At 37.1% G+C, this 17,773-nt stretch overlaps 1 protein-coding gene across 3 annotated transcripts in view; it reads left to right on the top strand.

Moving 5' to 3' along the window:
• The window catches only part of kcnq4 (potassium voltage-gated channel subfamily Q member 4), a 67,338-nt gene that overhangs the window by 41,350 nt on the left and 8,215 nt on the right, over positions 1 to 17,773 (top strand). For all 3 annotated transcript variants that reach the window (XM_082185876.1, XM_082185875.1, XM_082185874.1), the window contains 9 exons: positions 2,913 to 3,039; positions 3,971 to 4,146; positions 4,735 to 4,860; positions 5,892 to 6,002; positions 6,091 to 6,186; positions 6,317 to 6,405; positions 7,501 to 7,626; positions 12,631 to 12,857; positions 15,031 to 15,130. In XM_082185876.1, coding sequence (XP_082042002.1) covers positions 2,913 to 3,039; positions 3,971 to 4,146; positions 4,735 to 4,860; positions 5,892 to 6,002; positions 6,091 to 6,186; positions 6,317 to 6,405; positions 7,501 to 7,626; positions 12,631 to 12,857; positions 15,031 to 15,130 — 1,178 coding nt within the window. The remainder of the gene's footprint in view (positions 1 to 2,912; positions 3,040 to 3,970; positions 4,147 to 4,734; positions 4,861 to 5,891; positions 6,003 to 6,090; positions 6,187 to 6,316; positions 6,406 to 7,500; positions 7,627 to 12,630; positions 12,858 to 15,030; positions 15,131 to 17,773) is intronic.

Genomic DNA, 17,773 nt, shown 5'->3' with positions numbered 1-17,773 from the left:
CCTGTTAGCTGGATAGAAATAATAGAAATTTATGTTACTTGAAAAATAATTCAGAATATAATTGAATGGCTGTCAATAGAGAGTTTTTTTTTTTATGTCTATATGGTGTAATTACAACATCTTCCAGCAGGGACAAAAACCTCCACATCATTTTTATTTTTTTAAGTACAGGTGCAGCTGCTCGTTTATTTATTTAATATTTTGGATAATTTGATCTTGCGTTCAGCTACCAATAAAAGTGTAGTATTCTCAGCTCCATTCAAGACATTTTACCATATTTTCAATACTGAAATGCTCTGAAAATGCAAAAAATTAATAAAAAATCAGCAGGGCCTACTCATAAATGCATGCGTCCCACAAATATTTTTAAGATAAACAGAGAAATCACAAAAGTAGAAATGGAGAATTCTTTCTTAATTAATGACCGAATCAGAACCTCGTCTCCAAACGGCTTTAAATCTGACACAGTATGCAGTTTTTTTTATATATATATCTATTAAATTGCATTTAAATGAATCCATTCACTCTCTCTCTCTTACCTGTAGAGCAAATGGTTTGACTTCCTTCCTGTGATTTATATCCAAAAATGTAGTTTAAAGAAAATTCAGAGTTGGCAGCCACAGACTGCCTGATCTAAGTACCTTCACAGCACATCCACATTGTCTGTGCCATCTCTAATACATTCATAATAGCCCATCATCTGAATAATTAATCGCACGGTGCTTTCTCCGTGGCTGTTAGCCTGTCCAATCACAGCCTATATATCTTTTTTTGAGGTGTTTTTGGAGGAGTGTCTTCAAAAAAAGGTGATATTTTTTCTGTTTGCCAGCATTATGGATCAAATGTGCCGTGTATGCAAGCCTGTTTTGCTGTCCATTGTGTTACTAAGCGGTTTATCTTATTAGTCCAGCCGGCATTATTCTGAAATCCTTTGTAAGCATAAACGTACATTTATGCTGTACAACGTTTTATAACTATAAATTCATTTTAAGGCATTTTTGCTAAAGAGTCTTTCTGCGTCCCGTTCATTTTTAAGGGGTTACAAACTTTATTAAGTATGATAAGCTGTTGTCAGTGTTCAGAATAAGGCTTCACAATAGGGGGCGTTTGCTCTCTTTATAACTGCAATGAAACTCATATTAGGCCTTATTTTCATTAGCGTTTTAGCAGCATCTCAGGCCAGGTTCATTTCTCATCTGATTGGCACACTGTAAGCATTCTTGTACTGTCTCATGTCTCCCTGTGGCTGCATTAAGCGTGCATTTTGTTTTCCGCTGGGATCTTTGCTCTGGGAAATGGCAGTGTAAGCACACGGCAGGATTCAGGTGTTGTTGAGTATGCAGAAGTAGCCGACTTCATCCAATAATCTTAGCTGAAATTCTATAATCACTCATTCAGTATGAAGTGCTTTCCCCCTTCACGCTGACTTTCTCTCCCACTTTTCTTGCATTTAATGGTCTCCTTCAGGAAAGGACCATGTTGTCTATCATGCAGGTTCTGGTAATGCCTGGACACTCAGTCTGTAATGTGTTCACATTGGGTGCCACTACACGAGCTGTGATCAATACAAGCATTTAGCACGGGCCTCTGTGAATCCAGACCGTCTGTGGCATCTTACCCAGTCACATGACTGAGCGTAAATCAGGACTTGCAGATCAATCTCTCAATAAAGCGCTGCAGTGATGATGTATTTTTGTAGGCCAACCCGATTCCCTCGTCAAAAACCCAATCGGATTTTTCCATCGCGGAAAATAAGGTCTAAGGATAACAAAAATGAATGATTCTTACACGTTTTGTTCAAGGTAATCTTCACGACTTTTATGATTTTTGAAGCCTCGTCAGAAGTCAAAAGCTAAACGTAGGCATTAACGTAGTCACATGACTTCAGCATCACCATCTGACGACTTTCAGTCCTTGTGTAAAAACATTTCCCCTGAAAGTTTGAGTTAGAATAGTTTGCAAGAGCGTGATTATAGACACAACGAGGCTGTGAAAGTGGACAAGTGAGTAGATGAGTTTACCTGTTCGATGTGATGATGTTTAATGTCCCTCTGTTAGTCACATTTAGGGCTAGATTTACTAAGCAGGGCAAATTAGCGTGAAATTAGCGTTTCATAAACGCATCGATGGGAGTGGAAAGTTCTGTGCGTGATTTACTGACATGCAATATAAAGAACACAGATCCAGCTGAATCATTTCCATAATGACCAACACAATCTATTAAGAGCAGCGTAGGGTCTCAAACAATGCCGCAAATACCAGTAAATTGACTAGCGCAAACCTTCAAACCTTGCTTAAATCAATTCAATATTCTCCTCTCATAAATAATGCATCTGATAGGGAAACTCCAACAAATGCATATGCAATAAGGTCAGCCGCAAAAAATGTTTTAGTAAAAAATTTAACACCAAAAGAGGGTTTGTCCTGGCGCACGCTGTTAGTAAATCTGGCCATTTGGTCACTTGTTAGCAACCTCTTTTTTTTAAGACAAGTAAAAGCTTTAATAAAAAATCACGAGGGTATTACTGTTGTAGGCTATTTTATGTAGTAGAATAAAACGTGAAAAGATCTTGATCTTGTGTTCACCACAGACTGCATTTCAGATATTTAATTAAAAACACGTTATAAAAACTCATTGACTCGTTGGGCTTAAATACAACTCGTTTCCAGTTTTGGCCTACAAAAATATGTCCTCCCTGCACTACTCTATTGTATACAGCAAAGCAGTCTTTATTTTTTATGAATTAGATGTAAATTGACTGTCTAGTACTTTAATCTTTAGGAAGTGTATATTTTCATTTATAGATAACTGGCAGAGCATCAGTTATTTTAATTTTAATTTTGATATATTTAAGGCAGGCATTATTAAGAGGGTTGATTCTGAAAATGATTTGCTGTGGTTTCACTTGCAGGAGTTTGTGATGATCGTGGTTTTTGGGCTGGAGTATTTTGTGCGGGTCTGGGCCGCCGGATGCTGCTGCCGGTACAGAGGATGGCAGGGCCGGCTACGGTTTGCCAGAAAACCCTTCTGTGTCATAGGTAAAGTGTAAAGACCTGGAGTCTGAGATCAGAAACATCATGAAGGGCACAAAAGCTGTTTCTGTAAAGATCTGTGGCAGAAAACACCATTCACATATCATCTGCCCTCCCTCATGTTACTCGAAACTCATATGACTTTTTTTTTTTACCGTGTAACATAAAAATAATTATTATTGAAATGTCAAAGCTGTCACTACTCAAAAGTTTGGGGTCGGTAAGATTTTTCATGTTTTGATAGAAGTCTCTTATGCTCACCAATACTGCATTTATTTGATTAAAAATACAGTAAAAACTGTAATATTGTGAAATATTATTACAATTACAAAAATAACTGATTTCTATTTTAATATATTGTAAAATGTAATTTATTCCTGTGATCAAAGCTGAATTTTCAGCATCATTACTCCAGTCTTCAGTGTCACATGATCCTTCAGAAATCATTCTAATATGATGATTTGCTGCTAAAGAAACATTTCTGATTATTATTATGAATGTTGAAAACAGTTGTGCTGCTAAATATTTTTGTGGAAACCATATATTTTTTTTTTTTCAGATTCTTTGATTATTAGAATGTTCGAAAGAACATTAATTTAATTGAAATACAAATCTTTTGTAACATTTTAAATGTCTTTTATATTGATCAATTTAATGCATCTTTGCTGAACTATTAATTTCTTTCAATAGAAAAAATGCATCACTGACCCTAAACTTTTGAACGGTATAGTGTACACATGGATATCAATGTACAATTAATTGAGATTTCAATCCAGTGGACAGTAAACTATAGACGTCTTACAAAAAAAGAAAAGAAAATGTGCCCCCTCAAAAAAAAAAAAAATGAAGGTATGTCCCACCCCACGGTGAAATGAATGCATTTAAAAAGATTGTTTCTCTTTTCTGTTCTTGTCATCACGTTTGTCTGGTTATGTAGACTTCATTGTGTTCGTGGCGTCGCTGGCAGTGATAGCAGCCGGCACACAGGGAAACATCTTCGCCACATCTGCTCTACGCAGCATGCGGTTTCTGCAGATCTTGCGCATGGTGCGCATGGACCGCCGGGGAGGAACCTGGAAGCTTCTGGGCTCTGTGGTCTACGCTCACAGCAAGGTGACAGCACACACACACACACACACACACACACACACACACACACACACACTCATCCATCAGAGGACGTTCGCTTCAGTGTCACTGTACATGATTTATGAAAACCTGTGAAACATACACATAATGCAAACTTTAGTTTTGTGTGTATCCGCACCTTAAATCTGAAGAACTGCATAATTAACAATTCTTTTCAAATATGTTTCCAAACTCTATCTCCATCTGCCATTGGTCGAGCAAACAAACAGCCCAGCCCCAAACTCGCGCTGTTAAGTCAGCATAAAACGGAAGTTGTGATAGTATTTTCTTCATTATTGTGATGTATATCCGAGTGAAACAGCTTCTCGAACGAGAAAAAATTTGATTTTGTCCATGGGGAGTTGATTGGATGGTTGTGGTTTGCGATTGGTCGATCTCATGTGAGTGACAGGTTGCCCCGCCCTCATCATCAGAGCAGAGAAGAGATGTCGCTGCAAGAGGGAGGGGAAGATATTTGGTTTAAAGATTTCCAGAGCACATGATATAAAAAGGATAATGATGTGCACGGATTAATAATCTGTAATAAATACTGCAATATTTCTTGTGTTCCAGGAGCTGATCACAGCCTGGTACATCGGCTTCCTGGTACTGATCTTTGCCTCCTTCTTGGTCTATTTGGCTGAGAAGGAAGATAACCAAGAGTTTTCAACTTATGCCGACTCCCTCTGGTGGGGAACAGTGAGTACTGCTCTCGGCTCATCTAACAACCTGTGTAATAACGCTGTCAGTTCCCGGGACCAGAATATTTTTTGTGGGAATTGATGTTGCAGCAATTTTGTTTCATTTCTACTGGGATTATAATTCTGCCTCTAATGGACTGATGCAGAGTTAGAATCAGTAAGGTCGATTTCAGAAGTGTCATGTCCAAGGGGTCTCAAACCAGGTTATTATTTGATATATATATATCATTTATTAATAAAAAAAATATTTTCAGTTTTAGTTTTTATTTGAGTATTTTAAGTGAATGCCCTGGTTTAACTGGTTTAAAAATGTTTACCTGCGTTAATGTTCTCAGTCTACTGTTATTGCTATCTAGCAGCATTTTTATGTTTAGTTCGGGTGGGTTGTAAAGGTTACAATCTCCTATGTATAAAAAGTGAAAACTAAAATTAATTAGTAAATTTTGTTGTATTGTAGGTAGTTTGGAGTCGTTTCTGTTTTTCCTTTTTTAGTTTTTCCTTATTTAGTTTTATTTCAGTCAATGAAAATATTTTCATATAGTTTAGTTTAAATTTTTTAAGTTTTAATTACCAGTTTTTCTATTGTTGTTTCTCCCGACCTTGCAATGCATTTCACTGGCCAAACTAACCATAGACTTAAGTCGGCTTAGACGCCATATTGAAGTTAACACGGATGAAAATGAGGCTGTGAGGGATAGACGTATACAGTCTTTGCAACGGCACACACTGTATAAAAGATCCTAGATCACATCATTTTTACAACCACAACTTTTTATGGTGTTTTTGTCAACTGAAAGTTTTTTTGTTTTTTTTAAACACTGAACAAAAACTCTGTGTTTTTACATAAACAACAGTATAATCCATTGAACGCTTTACTTCTATCCCTCACAGACTCGTTTTCATTCCTGTCAAAAGTTAAATAGGCACTGTCCCTGACTATAAGGTTTTTGATATGGAAGGTTTTGACTTTAGCTGATGCATGACTCCCCTGGCCGTTTAGTTATTCTTACCTCCACTGTTTTCACCCAGATCACCCTCACTACGATCGGTTACGGTGACAAGACGCCACGCACCTGGCAAGGTCGGCTTTTAGCGGCTTGCTTTGCCCTGCTGGGAGTGTCCTTCTTTGCCCTGCCCGCTGTAAGTAATGCTGTCGATTTTAAGGCCGTTGACATTTCTTTTTCCACCGATCCCAAACCAGCTAATGGCCCTCTGTCCTTTCTGTAAGGGCATCCTGGGTTCGGGTTTTGCTCTGAAAGTGCAGGAGCAGCACCGGCAGAAACACTTCGAGAAGAGAAGGACTCCCGCTGCCAACCTCATACAGGTGAGCGCTCAGTCTGCCTCAAATACAGTCACGATTTCTATTTCCACGTCCAAAATATATGTGTGTGTTGTGTGCATGTACGTCTGGGTGGGTCATCTTGTGCCGTTGCTGTGTCGTGTTGTCTCCCCAGGCTGCATGGCGTCTCTACTCTACAGATGCTCAGCACTCATATCTCACGGCCACCTGGTATTTCTATGACAGTATGCTGCCGTCCTTCAGGTAAGTATGCAACAAAGCCCTCAGTGGAGATGCTTATCTGTGCCGTGCGCGTTCAACTGGCCTTGTGTGTAACTGATATGACTGACAGGTGGCTTTGCCTTTTTGAGGTCATGATTTCAAAAAGAAGGGGTTCAAAATATCCCAAATACTTCAGCATTAGTCAGACCGATTTATAATCATGTTTCTGAGAAAACAATATTTGATTTTATTATCCTCCATGCACAGACACACAAAATGTATTTCACTTTAATTAAAAATGGTACTTTGACCCAGAAATCATGATTTAATTGATAGTTTTTTGCCGTTCCTTTTGTTTTGTTTTATTCATCTGCAACATTAATTTTTGCATGTACTGAAAGCAAAGATTATGACAGTTTTCATGAGTTACATAAGATTTCATATTAGTTCCAGGTAATGTGGGATGAAAAATGTGGAGAAATAGAAATTGTAACCAGCATTTATTAATGTGACTAATGTTTTAAGTTAGAAAACATATTTAAAAATTAATAAAATAAATTCTTGAAACAAGAATTAAGTTAAACTTATATCTTATACAGTCTGCTTCTTAAGCAAATTTAATGTTTGAAGGATTTTTTTTCCTCTACATATTGGTAGATATAATACTAATTAAAAACTCAAGTAATTTAACAGAACCTATAAATATTCTTGAAACCAACAAATTTCACAAATTTTGAAGGGTCAATAATTGGTTGATTGTTTAATTCAAAATATGATTTAATGAAGTATCTCAGTGTTTCCATATGGTATATTATGCCACATTTTTTATTCTTAATTATATATTTCTATTTTTACCTTTAATATTATTTATCCCACATGCATTCATTTTGGGTGAATTAATTTGACTAATTATCATTCATTTAAAATGACAGGGAAGTGTGTATTTCAGTACACAAATAACACATTTAAACAGTAGCTGTCTTATAAACGGAATGATCCCTGTCTTTTTAAAGTATTATGATGGTTAATTTACCATTTTGTTTTTAGCTTTGTGTTTGTTTGTTTGGCTTCTTTTTCCTTTTTTGTTTTGTTTCATTTATCATGTTTGATTATTTTCATTTTTTGCTTGTGGGTCAGAGAACTGACATTACTGTTCAGTCACCTCCAACGGCAGCGTAGCACCAAGAAGGTTCTCCACAACTCCTACCACACCCTGCTGTCGGGGCTCCGGCCGTACAGCTCCCCCTACCTGTCGGGGGACAGGTACGCCACTGTCCAGTTTAATCTTCCTAGAGGACACTAACTCTTCCCTGCAATTTCAGTAATACAATTAAATTCACATACTAGCATACTGTAGTGTAGTAAAGTTTCAGGTCATTAATTAAAGTGCCCCTATTATGCTATTTTAAAAGCTTAATTTAGTTTTAGAGGTCTCCTACAATAGGTTTACATGCTTCCAAGGTCAAAAAACACTTTAATTTTCTCATAATATACATTGCAGCATCAGCTCTTTTCTCACAGTGTCTAAACGGTTCGATAAAGGATTCGGTCTCTCTAAACCCCTCCTTTCCTAGAGCCTGCTCTGCTCTGATTGGTCAGATGGCCCAGTCTGTTGTGATTGGTAGACTGCTTACAGCGTGTCGGAGATGAAAGGCCTATTACATATCTGAATTTCAGCTCTTCTTCAACACTTGATACACAGTAATACGAACTAGTGGTTCAATGGATCTCAAATCTCACGGTCCGGATCATATTACGGTTTTTGAGTCAGGGATCGGATAATTTTCGGATTCAGCAAGAAAAATTTAATAAAAAATTGGGGGGGTAACTTTGCTTTCCATTTATTACTTAAAGCACACTTTAAGTACTCCGATACTAGCCTAAGTGAACAGTCAGTAAAAAATAAGAACAAATACCCAAATCACAAGCATAGATAAATACAGTATAACAAAGTTACGAATAAAGTAAGGTCTAACTGTAGTATTCATTTCAGGTACAGAAATGTAATAATAAAATGTAAAATGTTCACTGTATAAATTTAACATAGATTCATCTTAGTTAAAGCTATGTTTTGTAGTTTGATTAACATTAATGACAGACTGCAGACAACAGCAAGTATTTATAGGCTGCTGTCACTTTAAGACAGAATACATGGATCCATTATAATGATGCACATCTTTCTCTTGTTCTCTTTCTTTTGAGATGGAACCGATTGTGTTTACGAGAATACTTGCAGAGACTGGTATTTTGACCTAATTTTGTGTGTATGTGTCCATCCGAGTGCAAGGAGACGCGAAAGAGGAATCAATTCTCTCTGTGTGTGCGGCTGTGCGCGCAGATAACAGCGTATGTGTACCGAATTAAATTCTCTTTTGCCTCTTCTAGCACTGGAATGGTTTCAAATCTGCTGAATGTGTAATCTAACAAGACAAAACTCTTGCAAATTATAAACTTTTAGTCTATGGTTGTTAAACGTGTACGGATCACGGATCAGCAACGATCCGTTCAACCCCTAATACGAACAGTAACGATGGCATCGGGTTTACCGTATTGATTTCAAGCTCGAGTCCTCATCCTTTGGAAGTGCATTAAAATGTATTTGTTTTCGCAGCGCTGAAAACCACACGTCGACAACACGAACCAAACTCTTCCAGTCTCAGCTACAACTACAGTGTTTGAGGGCGGGGCAAAGTAGGCGTTGTTCACAGGCAGCCAATGACGACCATTATGCAAATTTGTTACAAACCTATGTACGTTCATGCTAGACTGGAATTACTGATGACTCTTTTCAGGCAGTTCAGAATCGGGGAGACAATAACTCAACTTTTACATTGACAAACAGCTGTCAGTCACACACTACATGAAAGGTAATATAAAATAAAAAAAGCATAATAGGGGCACCTTAAATCCTCATGTAAAGTGTTCACAGGAAGTTCAGCACCTGACACTCGAATAAGCTGCAGTTAAATCAGTTGCAGTAGTTTTACTTGTTTGTGTTTTTGCATGCTTTTCTGTCTGCTTGTGTCTTGATTTTTGTGCTGTTACTAATACTACACATCTATAGTAGGACATTGAAAGATGCATCGGATATGTGATGTTCTACTCTTTAACTTGTGGTAGATAAGTTGGAATTTTGATATAGAAAATATAGCCTTTTAGTAGTTCATAATTGTGCGGCTTATATAATAGAACTGATCACGTATCTGATGCCGTTCAATGGCCTTTGTGTGTGTTAATGCCTGCGCACATTTGTGTGCGAGCATTATCTCTTTACCCTTTGACATTACAGTGTGTCTCAAACCCCATCTTCACAGCCTTTCATTCAACTTCTTCATTCTCCTCCTCTCCTTTTCATCCCTCTGCCATCACTCCATCCATTCACGTTTTCAGGAGGACTGACGTTTCATGCAGGTTTGTGGTAGGCTTTTGAGACGACTATTTCGCCCAATGGGAAGTGGCATTGGCCATGCTGTGTTTACAGTTTGAGGTGCTTTTCGTTTCGAGTGACGATGTTAAAATGAACGTGATGATGGTTGGCTGCATTCAGATGCATTGACCTCTAGTGACCTCCTCACATGCCAGTGTCTGCATGCCACCCCGTCCCTGCCTGCCTCACTCAACGTTCTCTAAATGACCTTTCATCCCTATAAGTTGCACATGTTGTATCCCTTAAAATTGATCCTGGGGCAGATTTTCATCTCAGTGCCAAAAAACAAAAACAAAAAAAAGCAGAGATGTTCTGAAAGGCTGATCCTGAATGTGTGTGTGTGAGCTCATCAACCCTTTCTCCAAAAGCACTTATTTCTCCACTTATTAGTAAGTTACACTTTGTTTTGAAGTGCACGTTATTGCCCCAAAGGAATAGCGAGCCTGATGTCGCTCTAAACCTGTATTATTTTCATTCATCTGTGGAACACAAAAAGAGATATTTAGCAAGATTTCCAACTTGTAAAAAGCGTTCACGTCTTCATAGAACTCGTAATTATAACTTGTAAGCTTAAAATTTGTACCACCTGACCACTGCAGATTCAGTTTTCTATTTTTGTTGTCATCTCATAATCACGGTAGTTACAACATGCCGACAAGCAGCTTCAATTTTGGCCCGTTCCTCACAGATGTCTGCATGAAATACTTTTATTTATACTACTGTCATTATTAGAGGTTGATCGCCCCCGTCCCCATTGACTTTCATTGTATGGAAAAAAGCATCAAAACATCTCCTTTTGTGTTCCACAGAAGAAAGAAAGTCAGCTTGATGATCAAACTTGCATTTTTAGATGAACTATTCCTTTAAAAATAAAAACGTGCATTTAAGGTATTACATTAATGGTACACTATGTAACTTGTGTAAATGTATAACATTATAGTACATTATGAATCCATCTTCCAAACCATGTTTATCCTGAATCACTACTTTACATCTGTAATAAGTGGGTAACCCTTTAGTTTAGGGTCCAATTCTCACTATTAACTAGTTGCTTATTAGCATACATATTACTAGGATATTAGCTGTTTATTAGTACTTATAAAGCACATATTAATGCCTTATTCTGCATGATCATATTCTACATCCCTTAACCCTAGCCAATACCTAAACTTAACTACCTTACTAACTATTAATAAGCAGTAATTAGGAGTTTATAGAGGCAAAATTTATAGTTAATAGTTAGTTAATTGGGAGAATTGGACCCTAATCTAAAGTGTGATCAATAATGGTTTATATTCAGACTATTTTAGACCGAGTCACCAACCACTGTGTAGTGTAGTATAGTTACATAGTGTACCTTTAAGTTACACAAACTGAGTTGGATACCAAATCCTCTAACAAGAACAACATCCATGTGGATCGTATCTTATACTACTTGCATATGAAATTTTAATGTTTGCCCGAAAATGCACACTAAAAAAAACAAGTGTAACACGTGTGTCCCGGCACAGCCGACTAACCCTCACAACCCCTCACGAATCCCTCCCTCTCCCTTGTGTGTCTCTTCAGTCAGCTCGTATCTAAAAAGAGGGGTTTCTTCCGGATTCATACTGGCAGTAAGCAGAGGTATCCATGTGTGATGTGCCTGTGCACACTGGGCTCGATCCGTCCCGTCCCTGATGCCTGAATCTCTCTGAGCCTTACTGATCCAGTGCAGCTCGACTTATTCACAGATGCCTTCTCTCTGACGAGGCGTTCATCAGTATGTTCCTAACGTGAAGGCTGCACTAGCTCAATAATCTCAGTGATCCGCTGCCCTTATCTGTGAGAGGCTGATCAGAGAACAGAGGACTGTGTATCTGTGCCGAATGCACACAGATGAGGCCTGCATGTGCTCACAGGGCAAAGATAAACCATGCGGTCGGGTGTTACTGAAACCATCATGGTTTATTCTGATATGCATGTCAGTTATACTTTTACGGTTATTGTTGAGAGGCTCGATAACTTATGGCATGTTGTAACATTTGAATGCAGGGATATCAAGAATTCTTAAGGTCAGACATTTTGTAGGGGAGGTATGCATGTACTTGACTTATCAGTGTTTAGACTGAGATCTTCAGTGTTTAAGCATGTGTTAGCATGCTAAAAGTAATCGGGATGTAGATTGAGTTACAAAACAATGCTCTTTGACAAAGGGTGCATGAGGTTTGTGACCTCTATATGTGCATGATTGAAACAGTATTTCAATGATGACTGCTATTAGGACTGTAGAACATCTTACTTTGTGGCATGTTGTAATCAATTATTTGAAATGTCATCATTTTAAATAAAGTTAAGTGGATTTTGTTTGATTACGCGTAATGTTTCGGGCTAAAAAAAATACATTCTTTAGCATGCTTGTGCGTGGTACCATGGATTCAAAGAGTGCTCTTGCATTTCTCCAGTTGCTCCTTTTGATGGCACGATTTATACACTGGCACGCCCCATTCAGCTCAATATGCTTTCTTAACTATTTAAATATGAATCCAAATGTCTATGAAATTATGTGATGCTCACACAGGGCAACATATGTCTTTGACTAACCATTTTCCTTTGTTGTGTCAGCGTTATCATGTAAATTAAACTAACCTCCTGTAGATAGATCGATGTGTGTTTCCTAACCCTTCTGTCTGTTTGTCCATGTTGATATGTCCTCTTACATAAGCAAACATAGTCTCTTTCACATCATGGAACATGTAGGAAAAAGTCTTATACAGAAAATCAAGGCAGTGCTAATGAGAAGATTGATTAATTTCCTTGTTTGTCACCAACTCAGATCATTCCTCTAATTCTCTCGCCAGTGGGAAGATGGGCTTCCGTGACCGCATTAGGATGAACAATTCCCGGTCCTCTCAGGCTATCCGGAGCAAGGCATCTCCTTTGCCCCCAGGTAATGTACGGCGCTCGCCCAGCACGGAGAACATTCCTGAAGCCACCAGCCCCAGCAAGGTCCAGAAGAGCTGGAGCTTCAATGATCGGACTCGATTCCGTACCTCTCTCCGCCTAAAACCACGGCCCGCTGCAGATGGTAGATACCTCTGTCGACATGCTCACCTCCATACAGACACATACACATATATATACAGTACAGGCCAAAAGTTTGGACACATTACTATTTGTAATGTTTTTGAAAGAAGTTTCTTCTGCTCATCAAGCCTGCATTTATTTGATCAAAAATACAGATTTTTTTTTTTTTATATTGTGATATATTATTACAATTTAAAATAATTGGTTTTCAATTTATTATACTTTAAATTATAATTTATTTCTGTGATGCAAAGCTGAATTTTCAGGATCATTACTCCAGTCTATCACATGATCCTTTAGAAATCATTCTAATATGATGATTCATTATCAAAGTTGGAAACAGTTCTGCTGCTTAATATTTTTTCATAACCTGTGATACTTTTTTTAGGATACTTTGATTAATAAAAAAAATAATAAAATGTTTTAAAAAATATAAATCTTTTGTAACAACAATATACACGACTGGTCAGTAATTTGGGGTCAGTAATTTTTTTTCTTTCTTTTTTTGAAATAAATCAATACTTTTATTCAGCAAGGATGTGTTAAATTAATAAAAAGTGATAGTAAAGAAGATTTATATTATTAGAAAATATTTTTTTTTTTTTATAAATGCAGTTCTTTTTAACCTTTTATTCATCAAATATATTAGGCAGCAGAACTGTGTCCAACACTCATAATAAATCAGAATATTAGAATGATTTCTAAAGGATCATGTGATAGACTGGATGTCACATGTGACACTGAAGACTGGAGTAATGATGCTGAAAATTCAGCTTTGCATCACAGAAATGATAATTTAAAGTTATTATTACCAATTATTTTAAATTGTAATAATATATCACAATATAAAAAAAAAAAATCTGTATTTTTGATCAAATAAATGCAGGCTTGATGAGCAGAAGAAACTTCTTTCAAAAACATTAAAAATAGTAATGTTTCCAAACTTTTGGCCTGTTCTGTACATAAACTACTGTTCAAAAGTTTGGGGTCGATACGATTTGTTACATTTTTCAAAAGAAGTCTCACCAAGGCAGCATTTATGGACCCTTTTCAGTTCGCAGACTGTCTTTTCCACAGTTATCAGCATCGCAAATCTAGTAAAGCTTTTCATATTTTCATTTTCAAAAAAAATTATATACACTGCCCAGCCAAAAAAAAAGTCGCTGTTTGGATTTATATCAGCAAATGCTTAAGAGTCTATGATTGGATCCTTATTGCAGTGATTATTATCATGTTATATGTTTGGCAACAGTTCTTCTAACTCTAGTTGATGGAGAGGTTTGTAGCTTTTCATTTCTTAAACAACCATGTAGGAAGACCATGTAAAGAATGGTTGGGAGGAGCATGAAGACTGATTTACACTCATGAATTGGCTCCTCTGAGTCCTTAAATTCATTGAACGTCTTTGGGATGTGCTGGAGGAGACTTTACAGAGTGCTGGACTCTTGCATCGTCAATACAAGATCTTGACCAAAAATTCTTGATCGAAATAACATCACAACATTTATTTCCATCTAGAGGTGCATACATTATTGGTCAATATGGCCATGATGTGTCTTCCTACATGGTTGTTTAAGAAATGAAAAGCTACACACTCCAAAGCACTTCGTGCAAATGGAAATGCAAAAAATATATATACTTTCGTCTCCCATTCACCGCTGTAACTATAATGACTTCCACTTCTGAGAGCCCCGGAAATGTGAAAAGTGTCCATTTGACCAAAAATACAGTAAAACAGTAATATTTTGAATATTTTTACTATTTAAAATAATTATTTTCATATATTATAAAGTGTAATTTATTCCTTTGATGATAAAGCTGAATTTTCAGCGTCATTCCTCCAGTCTTCAGTGTCACATGATCCTTCAGAGATCATTCTAATATGATGATTTGCTGCTCAAGAAACATTTCTGATTGTTATCAATGTTGAAAACAGTCGTTCTGGAAACGGTGATACTTTTTTCATTAATAAATAGATAATAATAATAAATAGAATGTTCAAAAGAACAGCTTTTATTTGAACATGCTGCACTTAAATGACACTTTTGATCAATCTAATGCATCCGGTCTGAATAAAAGATATCGTTCATAAAAAAAAAAAAAAAACTTTGCCCCCAAACCATTGACCGGTAGTGTACGTTTTCCTCCTCTCATTACGGATTGATCTCTCGTAGTGGAGGGAGTTGGAGAAGAGCACACAGAGGACAAGTCTTACTGTGATGTTGCCATGGAGGATGTGATTCCAGCAGTGAAGACCCTAATCCGAGCCGTTAGGTGAGTCCTCCACCACACGGCTCTACAGACTCCTATAGTTCACTTAAAGACCAAGCACTCTCAGATAATGTCACCATGCATGCCGTTCAGTTTAAATGAACGCTTGGTCTTTCGCTAAAGGGACCTCAGTATAGAATCTGCTCCGTCAGCCGTGACCTTTTCACTGTGCAATTACATCAGTTGACCGTTATGGAGACAAAGCGGGGTTAGACTCAGAGAGGGCATGGCAACCTTCAGTTGTGGTTCCTACTTCTTGCTTAAACAAGCAGAAAGTAATACAAGATGTTCTAAAAATATTATCAAGTTCTTACTGAGAAGCGAGTGGCCTCTCTCTGATTGGTCAGTGCAGTTCAGTCAGTAAAGGATGTGCATTGGGTGATTCTTCAAATAGGGGACATTGTTGTTCACTAGGAAGATTTCTTTTTAAAAATAGCTTAAAAAATAAACAATCATTCTGGTTTTTTATTTTTTTTTATTTTAAGAGTATTACTATTATTATATATAAAGTATGTTATATTTCCCTATTAAAATATATTTTAGAATTGTTTAAACATGAAATGAAAGTTGCGATTTCTCTTTCCTTCCCTATTGTGAGCTTGATTGGATGGTTTGTAAATTCCTGTGATGTCATGTGAGTGACAGGTTGCTGGAGAGGAGGGATTATTGTCACACCGGTGCAAAAATCACATGAATTCAAAAAAATAATGATGTGCATGGATAAATCATTTATAATAAACACTACAATATTACATTAAAAAAAATTTGATTTCACAATGGCAAATTCCTTTCTGTAATGCATTTTAAATGAGAGATTTTCTACTGTGCACTTTTGCCTAATATTATTATTATTATTAATAATATTTTCTTATTTTCGTGTACAATATGTCCTGCAGATTCCTGTTGCTCAGATAGTACAGCATGGCACTAGAAACAAGCAATTGCATTGAATTCAATCGAAGTCACTTTGGATTAAAACACCAAATGCATAATTGCACATGCACAAAAGTAAAAAATATCATTACATGTCATCGCGTCATAAACATAGTCACGCATTAAAATCTGATTGAGGTCATGATCAGGACATGAGATTTCATTTTTTAGGATTTCAGAGAAAAAGTGCATCTATTTGAAGAATCACCCATATGTAAACGTGCATGAACATTTTGATGCACCGTGCACCTGTGAATGTCACCCGTACTGAGAACACTCTGATCTTCAAGCCTTTCCTCCTGACCAGTACACAATGGGTGATTGGGTCACGTTGGCCCAACAGATCCTCAAGGCAGAGCTCCAGGTGTGTACATGTTCACAGGTGCATCATTTCCTGTTATCTGGGCGAGAAGCTTCTGCCTTTTACATAAGAGCCCTCTATAAGATTGATGTCCTAAATGAACAGGCAAATTTTAGCTTCACCACAACGCTGAGGTTTCACTTTTGTGGAAGACCCACAGTTTATCAGTGTTCTGCTGTGTAGTGTGTGCTATTCAGGCTTAGGACAGAACAATCTGCAATGCTCTAAAAAACTGATTTCGCTCAAATAAACCTCGAATTACCTTCTGCACAGTTTAACATTTTATTTTATTTTATTTTATTTTATTTTATTTTATTTTATTTTATTTTATTTTATTTTATTTTATTTTATTTTATTTTATTTTATTTTATTTTATTTTATTTTATTTTATTTTATTTTATTTATTTTTTTCTCCTGGTTTTGGGAGATCACACCTGGTAAAGCTTTTAAAGGACTGCCCTGAATTACGTCTGCTTGATCACTAAAACGGTTTTAAAACCAGAAATGTAAAACCAGATTTCCCTTAAGTAAACTTTGAATTACACTTATAAATTATATAAATAAATTATATTTATATATATATATATTTATCCTGGTAAATGAGAGCACACCTTGCAAAATGTTTAAAGCACTGCCCTGTACTAGGTCAGCTTGATCACTAAAAAGATTTTCAATTCTCAAAATAATTAATTTGAGGATTTCTGCATGTTTGCATTTATCCGTGCCTCAGATAAAGTGAATATCAGATATCTGTTCATGCAGCTATTCTTAGAGATCCCATCTCAAATGCATCTGTGGACCGGGGTATTCTAAAGCTGACCATGTAATGATACAGCCACACAGTGCATCGCCATCGAGTGAGCGAGTCAGCATTTTAAGGAAGCCCTTGGAGGACGGAAATAAATGGGATTTCTTTTTTTCCCCTTCCCTCTCTCCTTCTCTTTTTCCTTACCCCCTCTTTTATCCACACCTGAGACCCGCCCTGACAAAATATGCAGCTACCTGCAAAATTAAAAAGACGGGAGGGGGGGGGAATATATACAAACAGCAAAAAGCCCAAACTCTAGAGTCATCAAGAAACGTGTTTGTTCTGTGTGTGGGAGAGGTTTGTGTGTGCTGTGGACCAGCTGTGGACTTCTTCTTCTTCTGAATCTGCACCATCACCCGGGCAGAGATGCACACCTCAACATTCGCTGTTGCACACGCAAGCTGTTCCTGCAAAACAATGGCTCTTTCTGAAAAAATCAGTGTGTAGAATTTACCAGCGCAAGTAAAAGCCTTTTGTCCGAGCTCGGTTCTCCCCCTGCTGGTTGCTAATGAATCTTAAAGGATAAGGAAGGACAATTGTATTC

The sequence above is a fragment of the Leuciscus leuciscus genome (assembly GCF_965113295.1).
Source record: "Leuciscus leuciscus genome assembly, chromosome: 12".
NCBI lineage: Eukaryota > Metazoa > Chordata > Actinopteri > Cypriniformes > Leuciscidae > Leuciscus > Leuciscus leuciscus.
The sequence above is the reverse complement of the archived record's forward strand: the minus strand, read 5'-3'. Positions and strand labels throughout refer to the sequence as shown.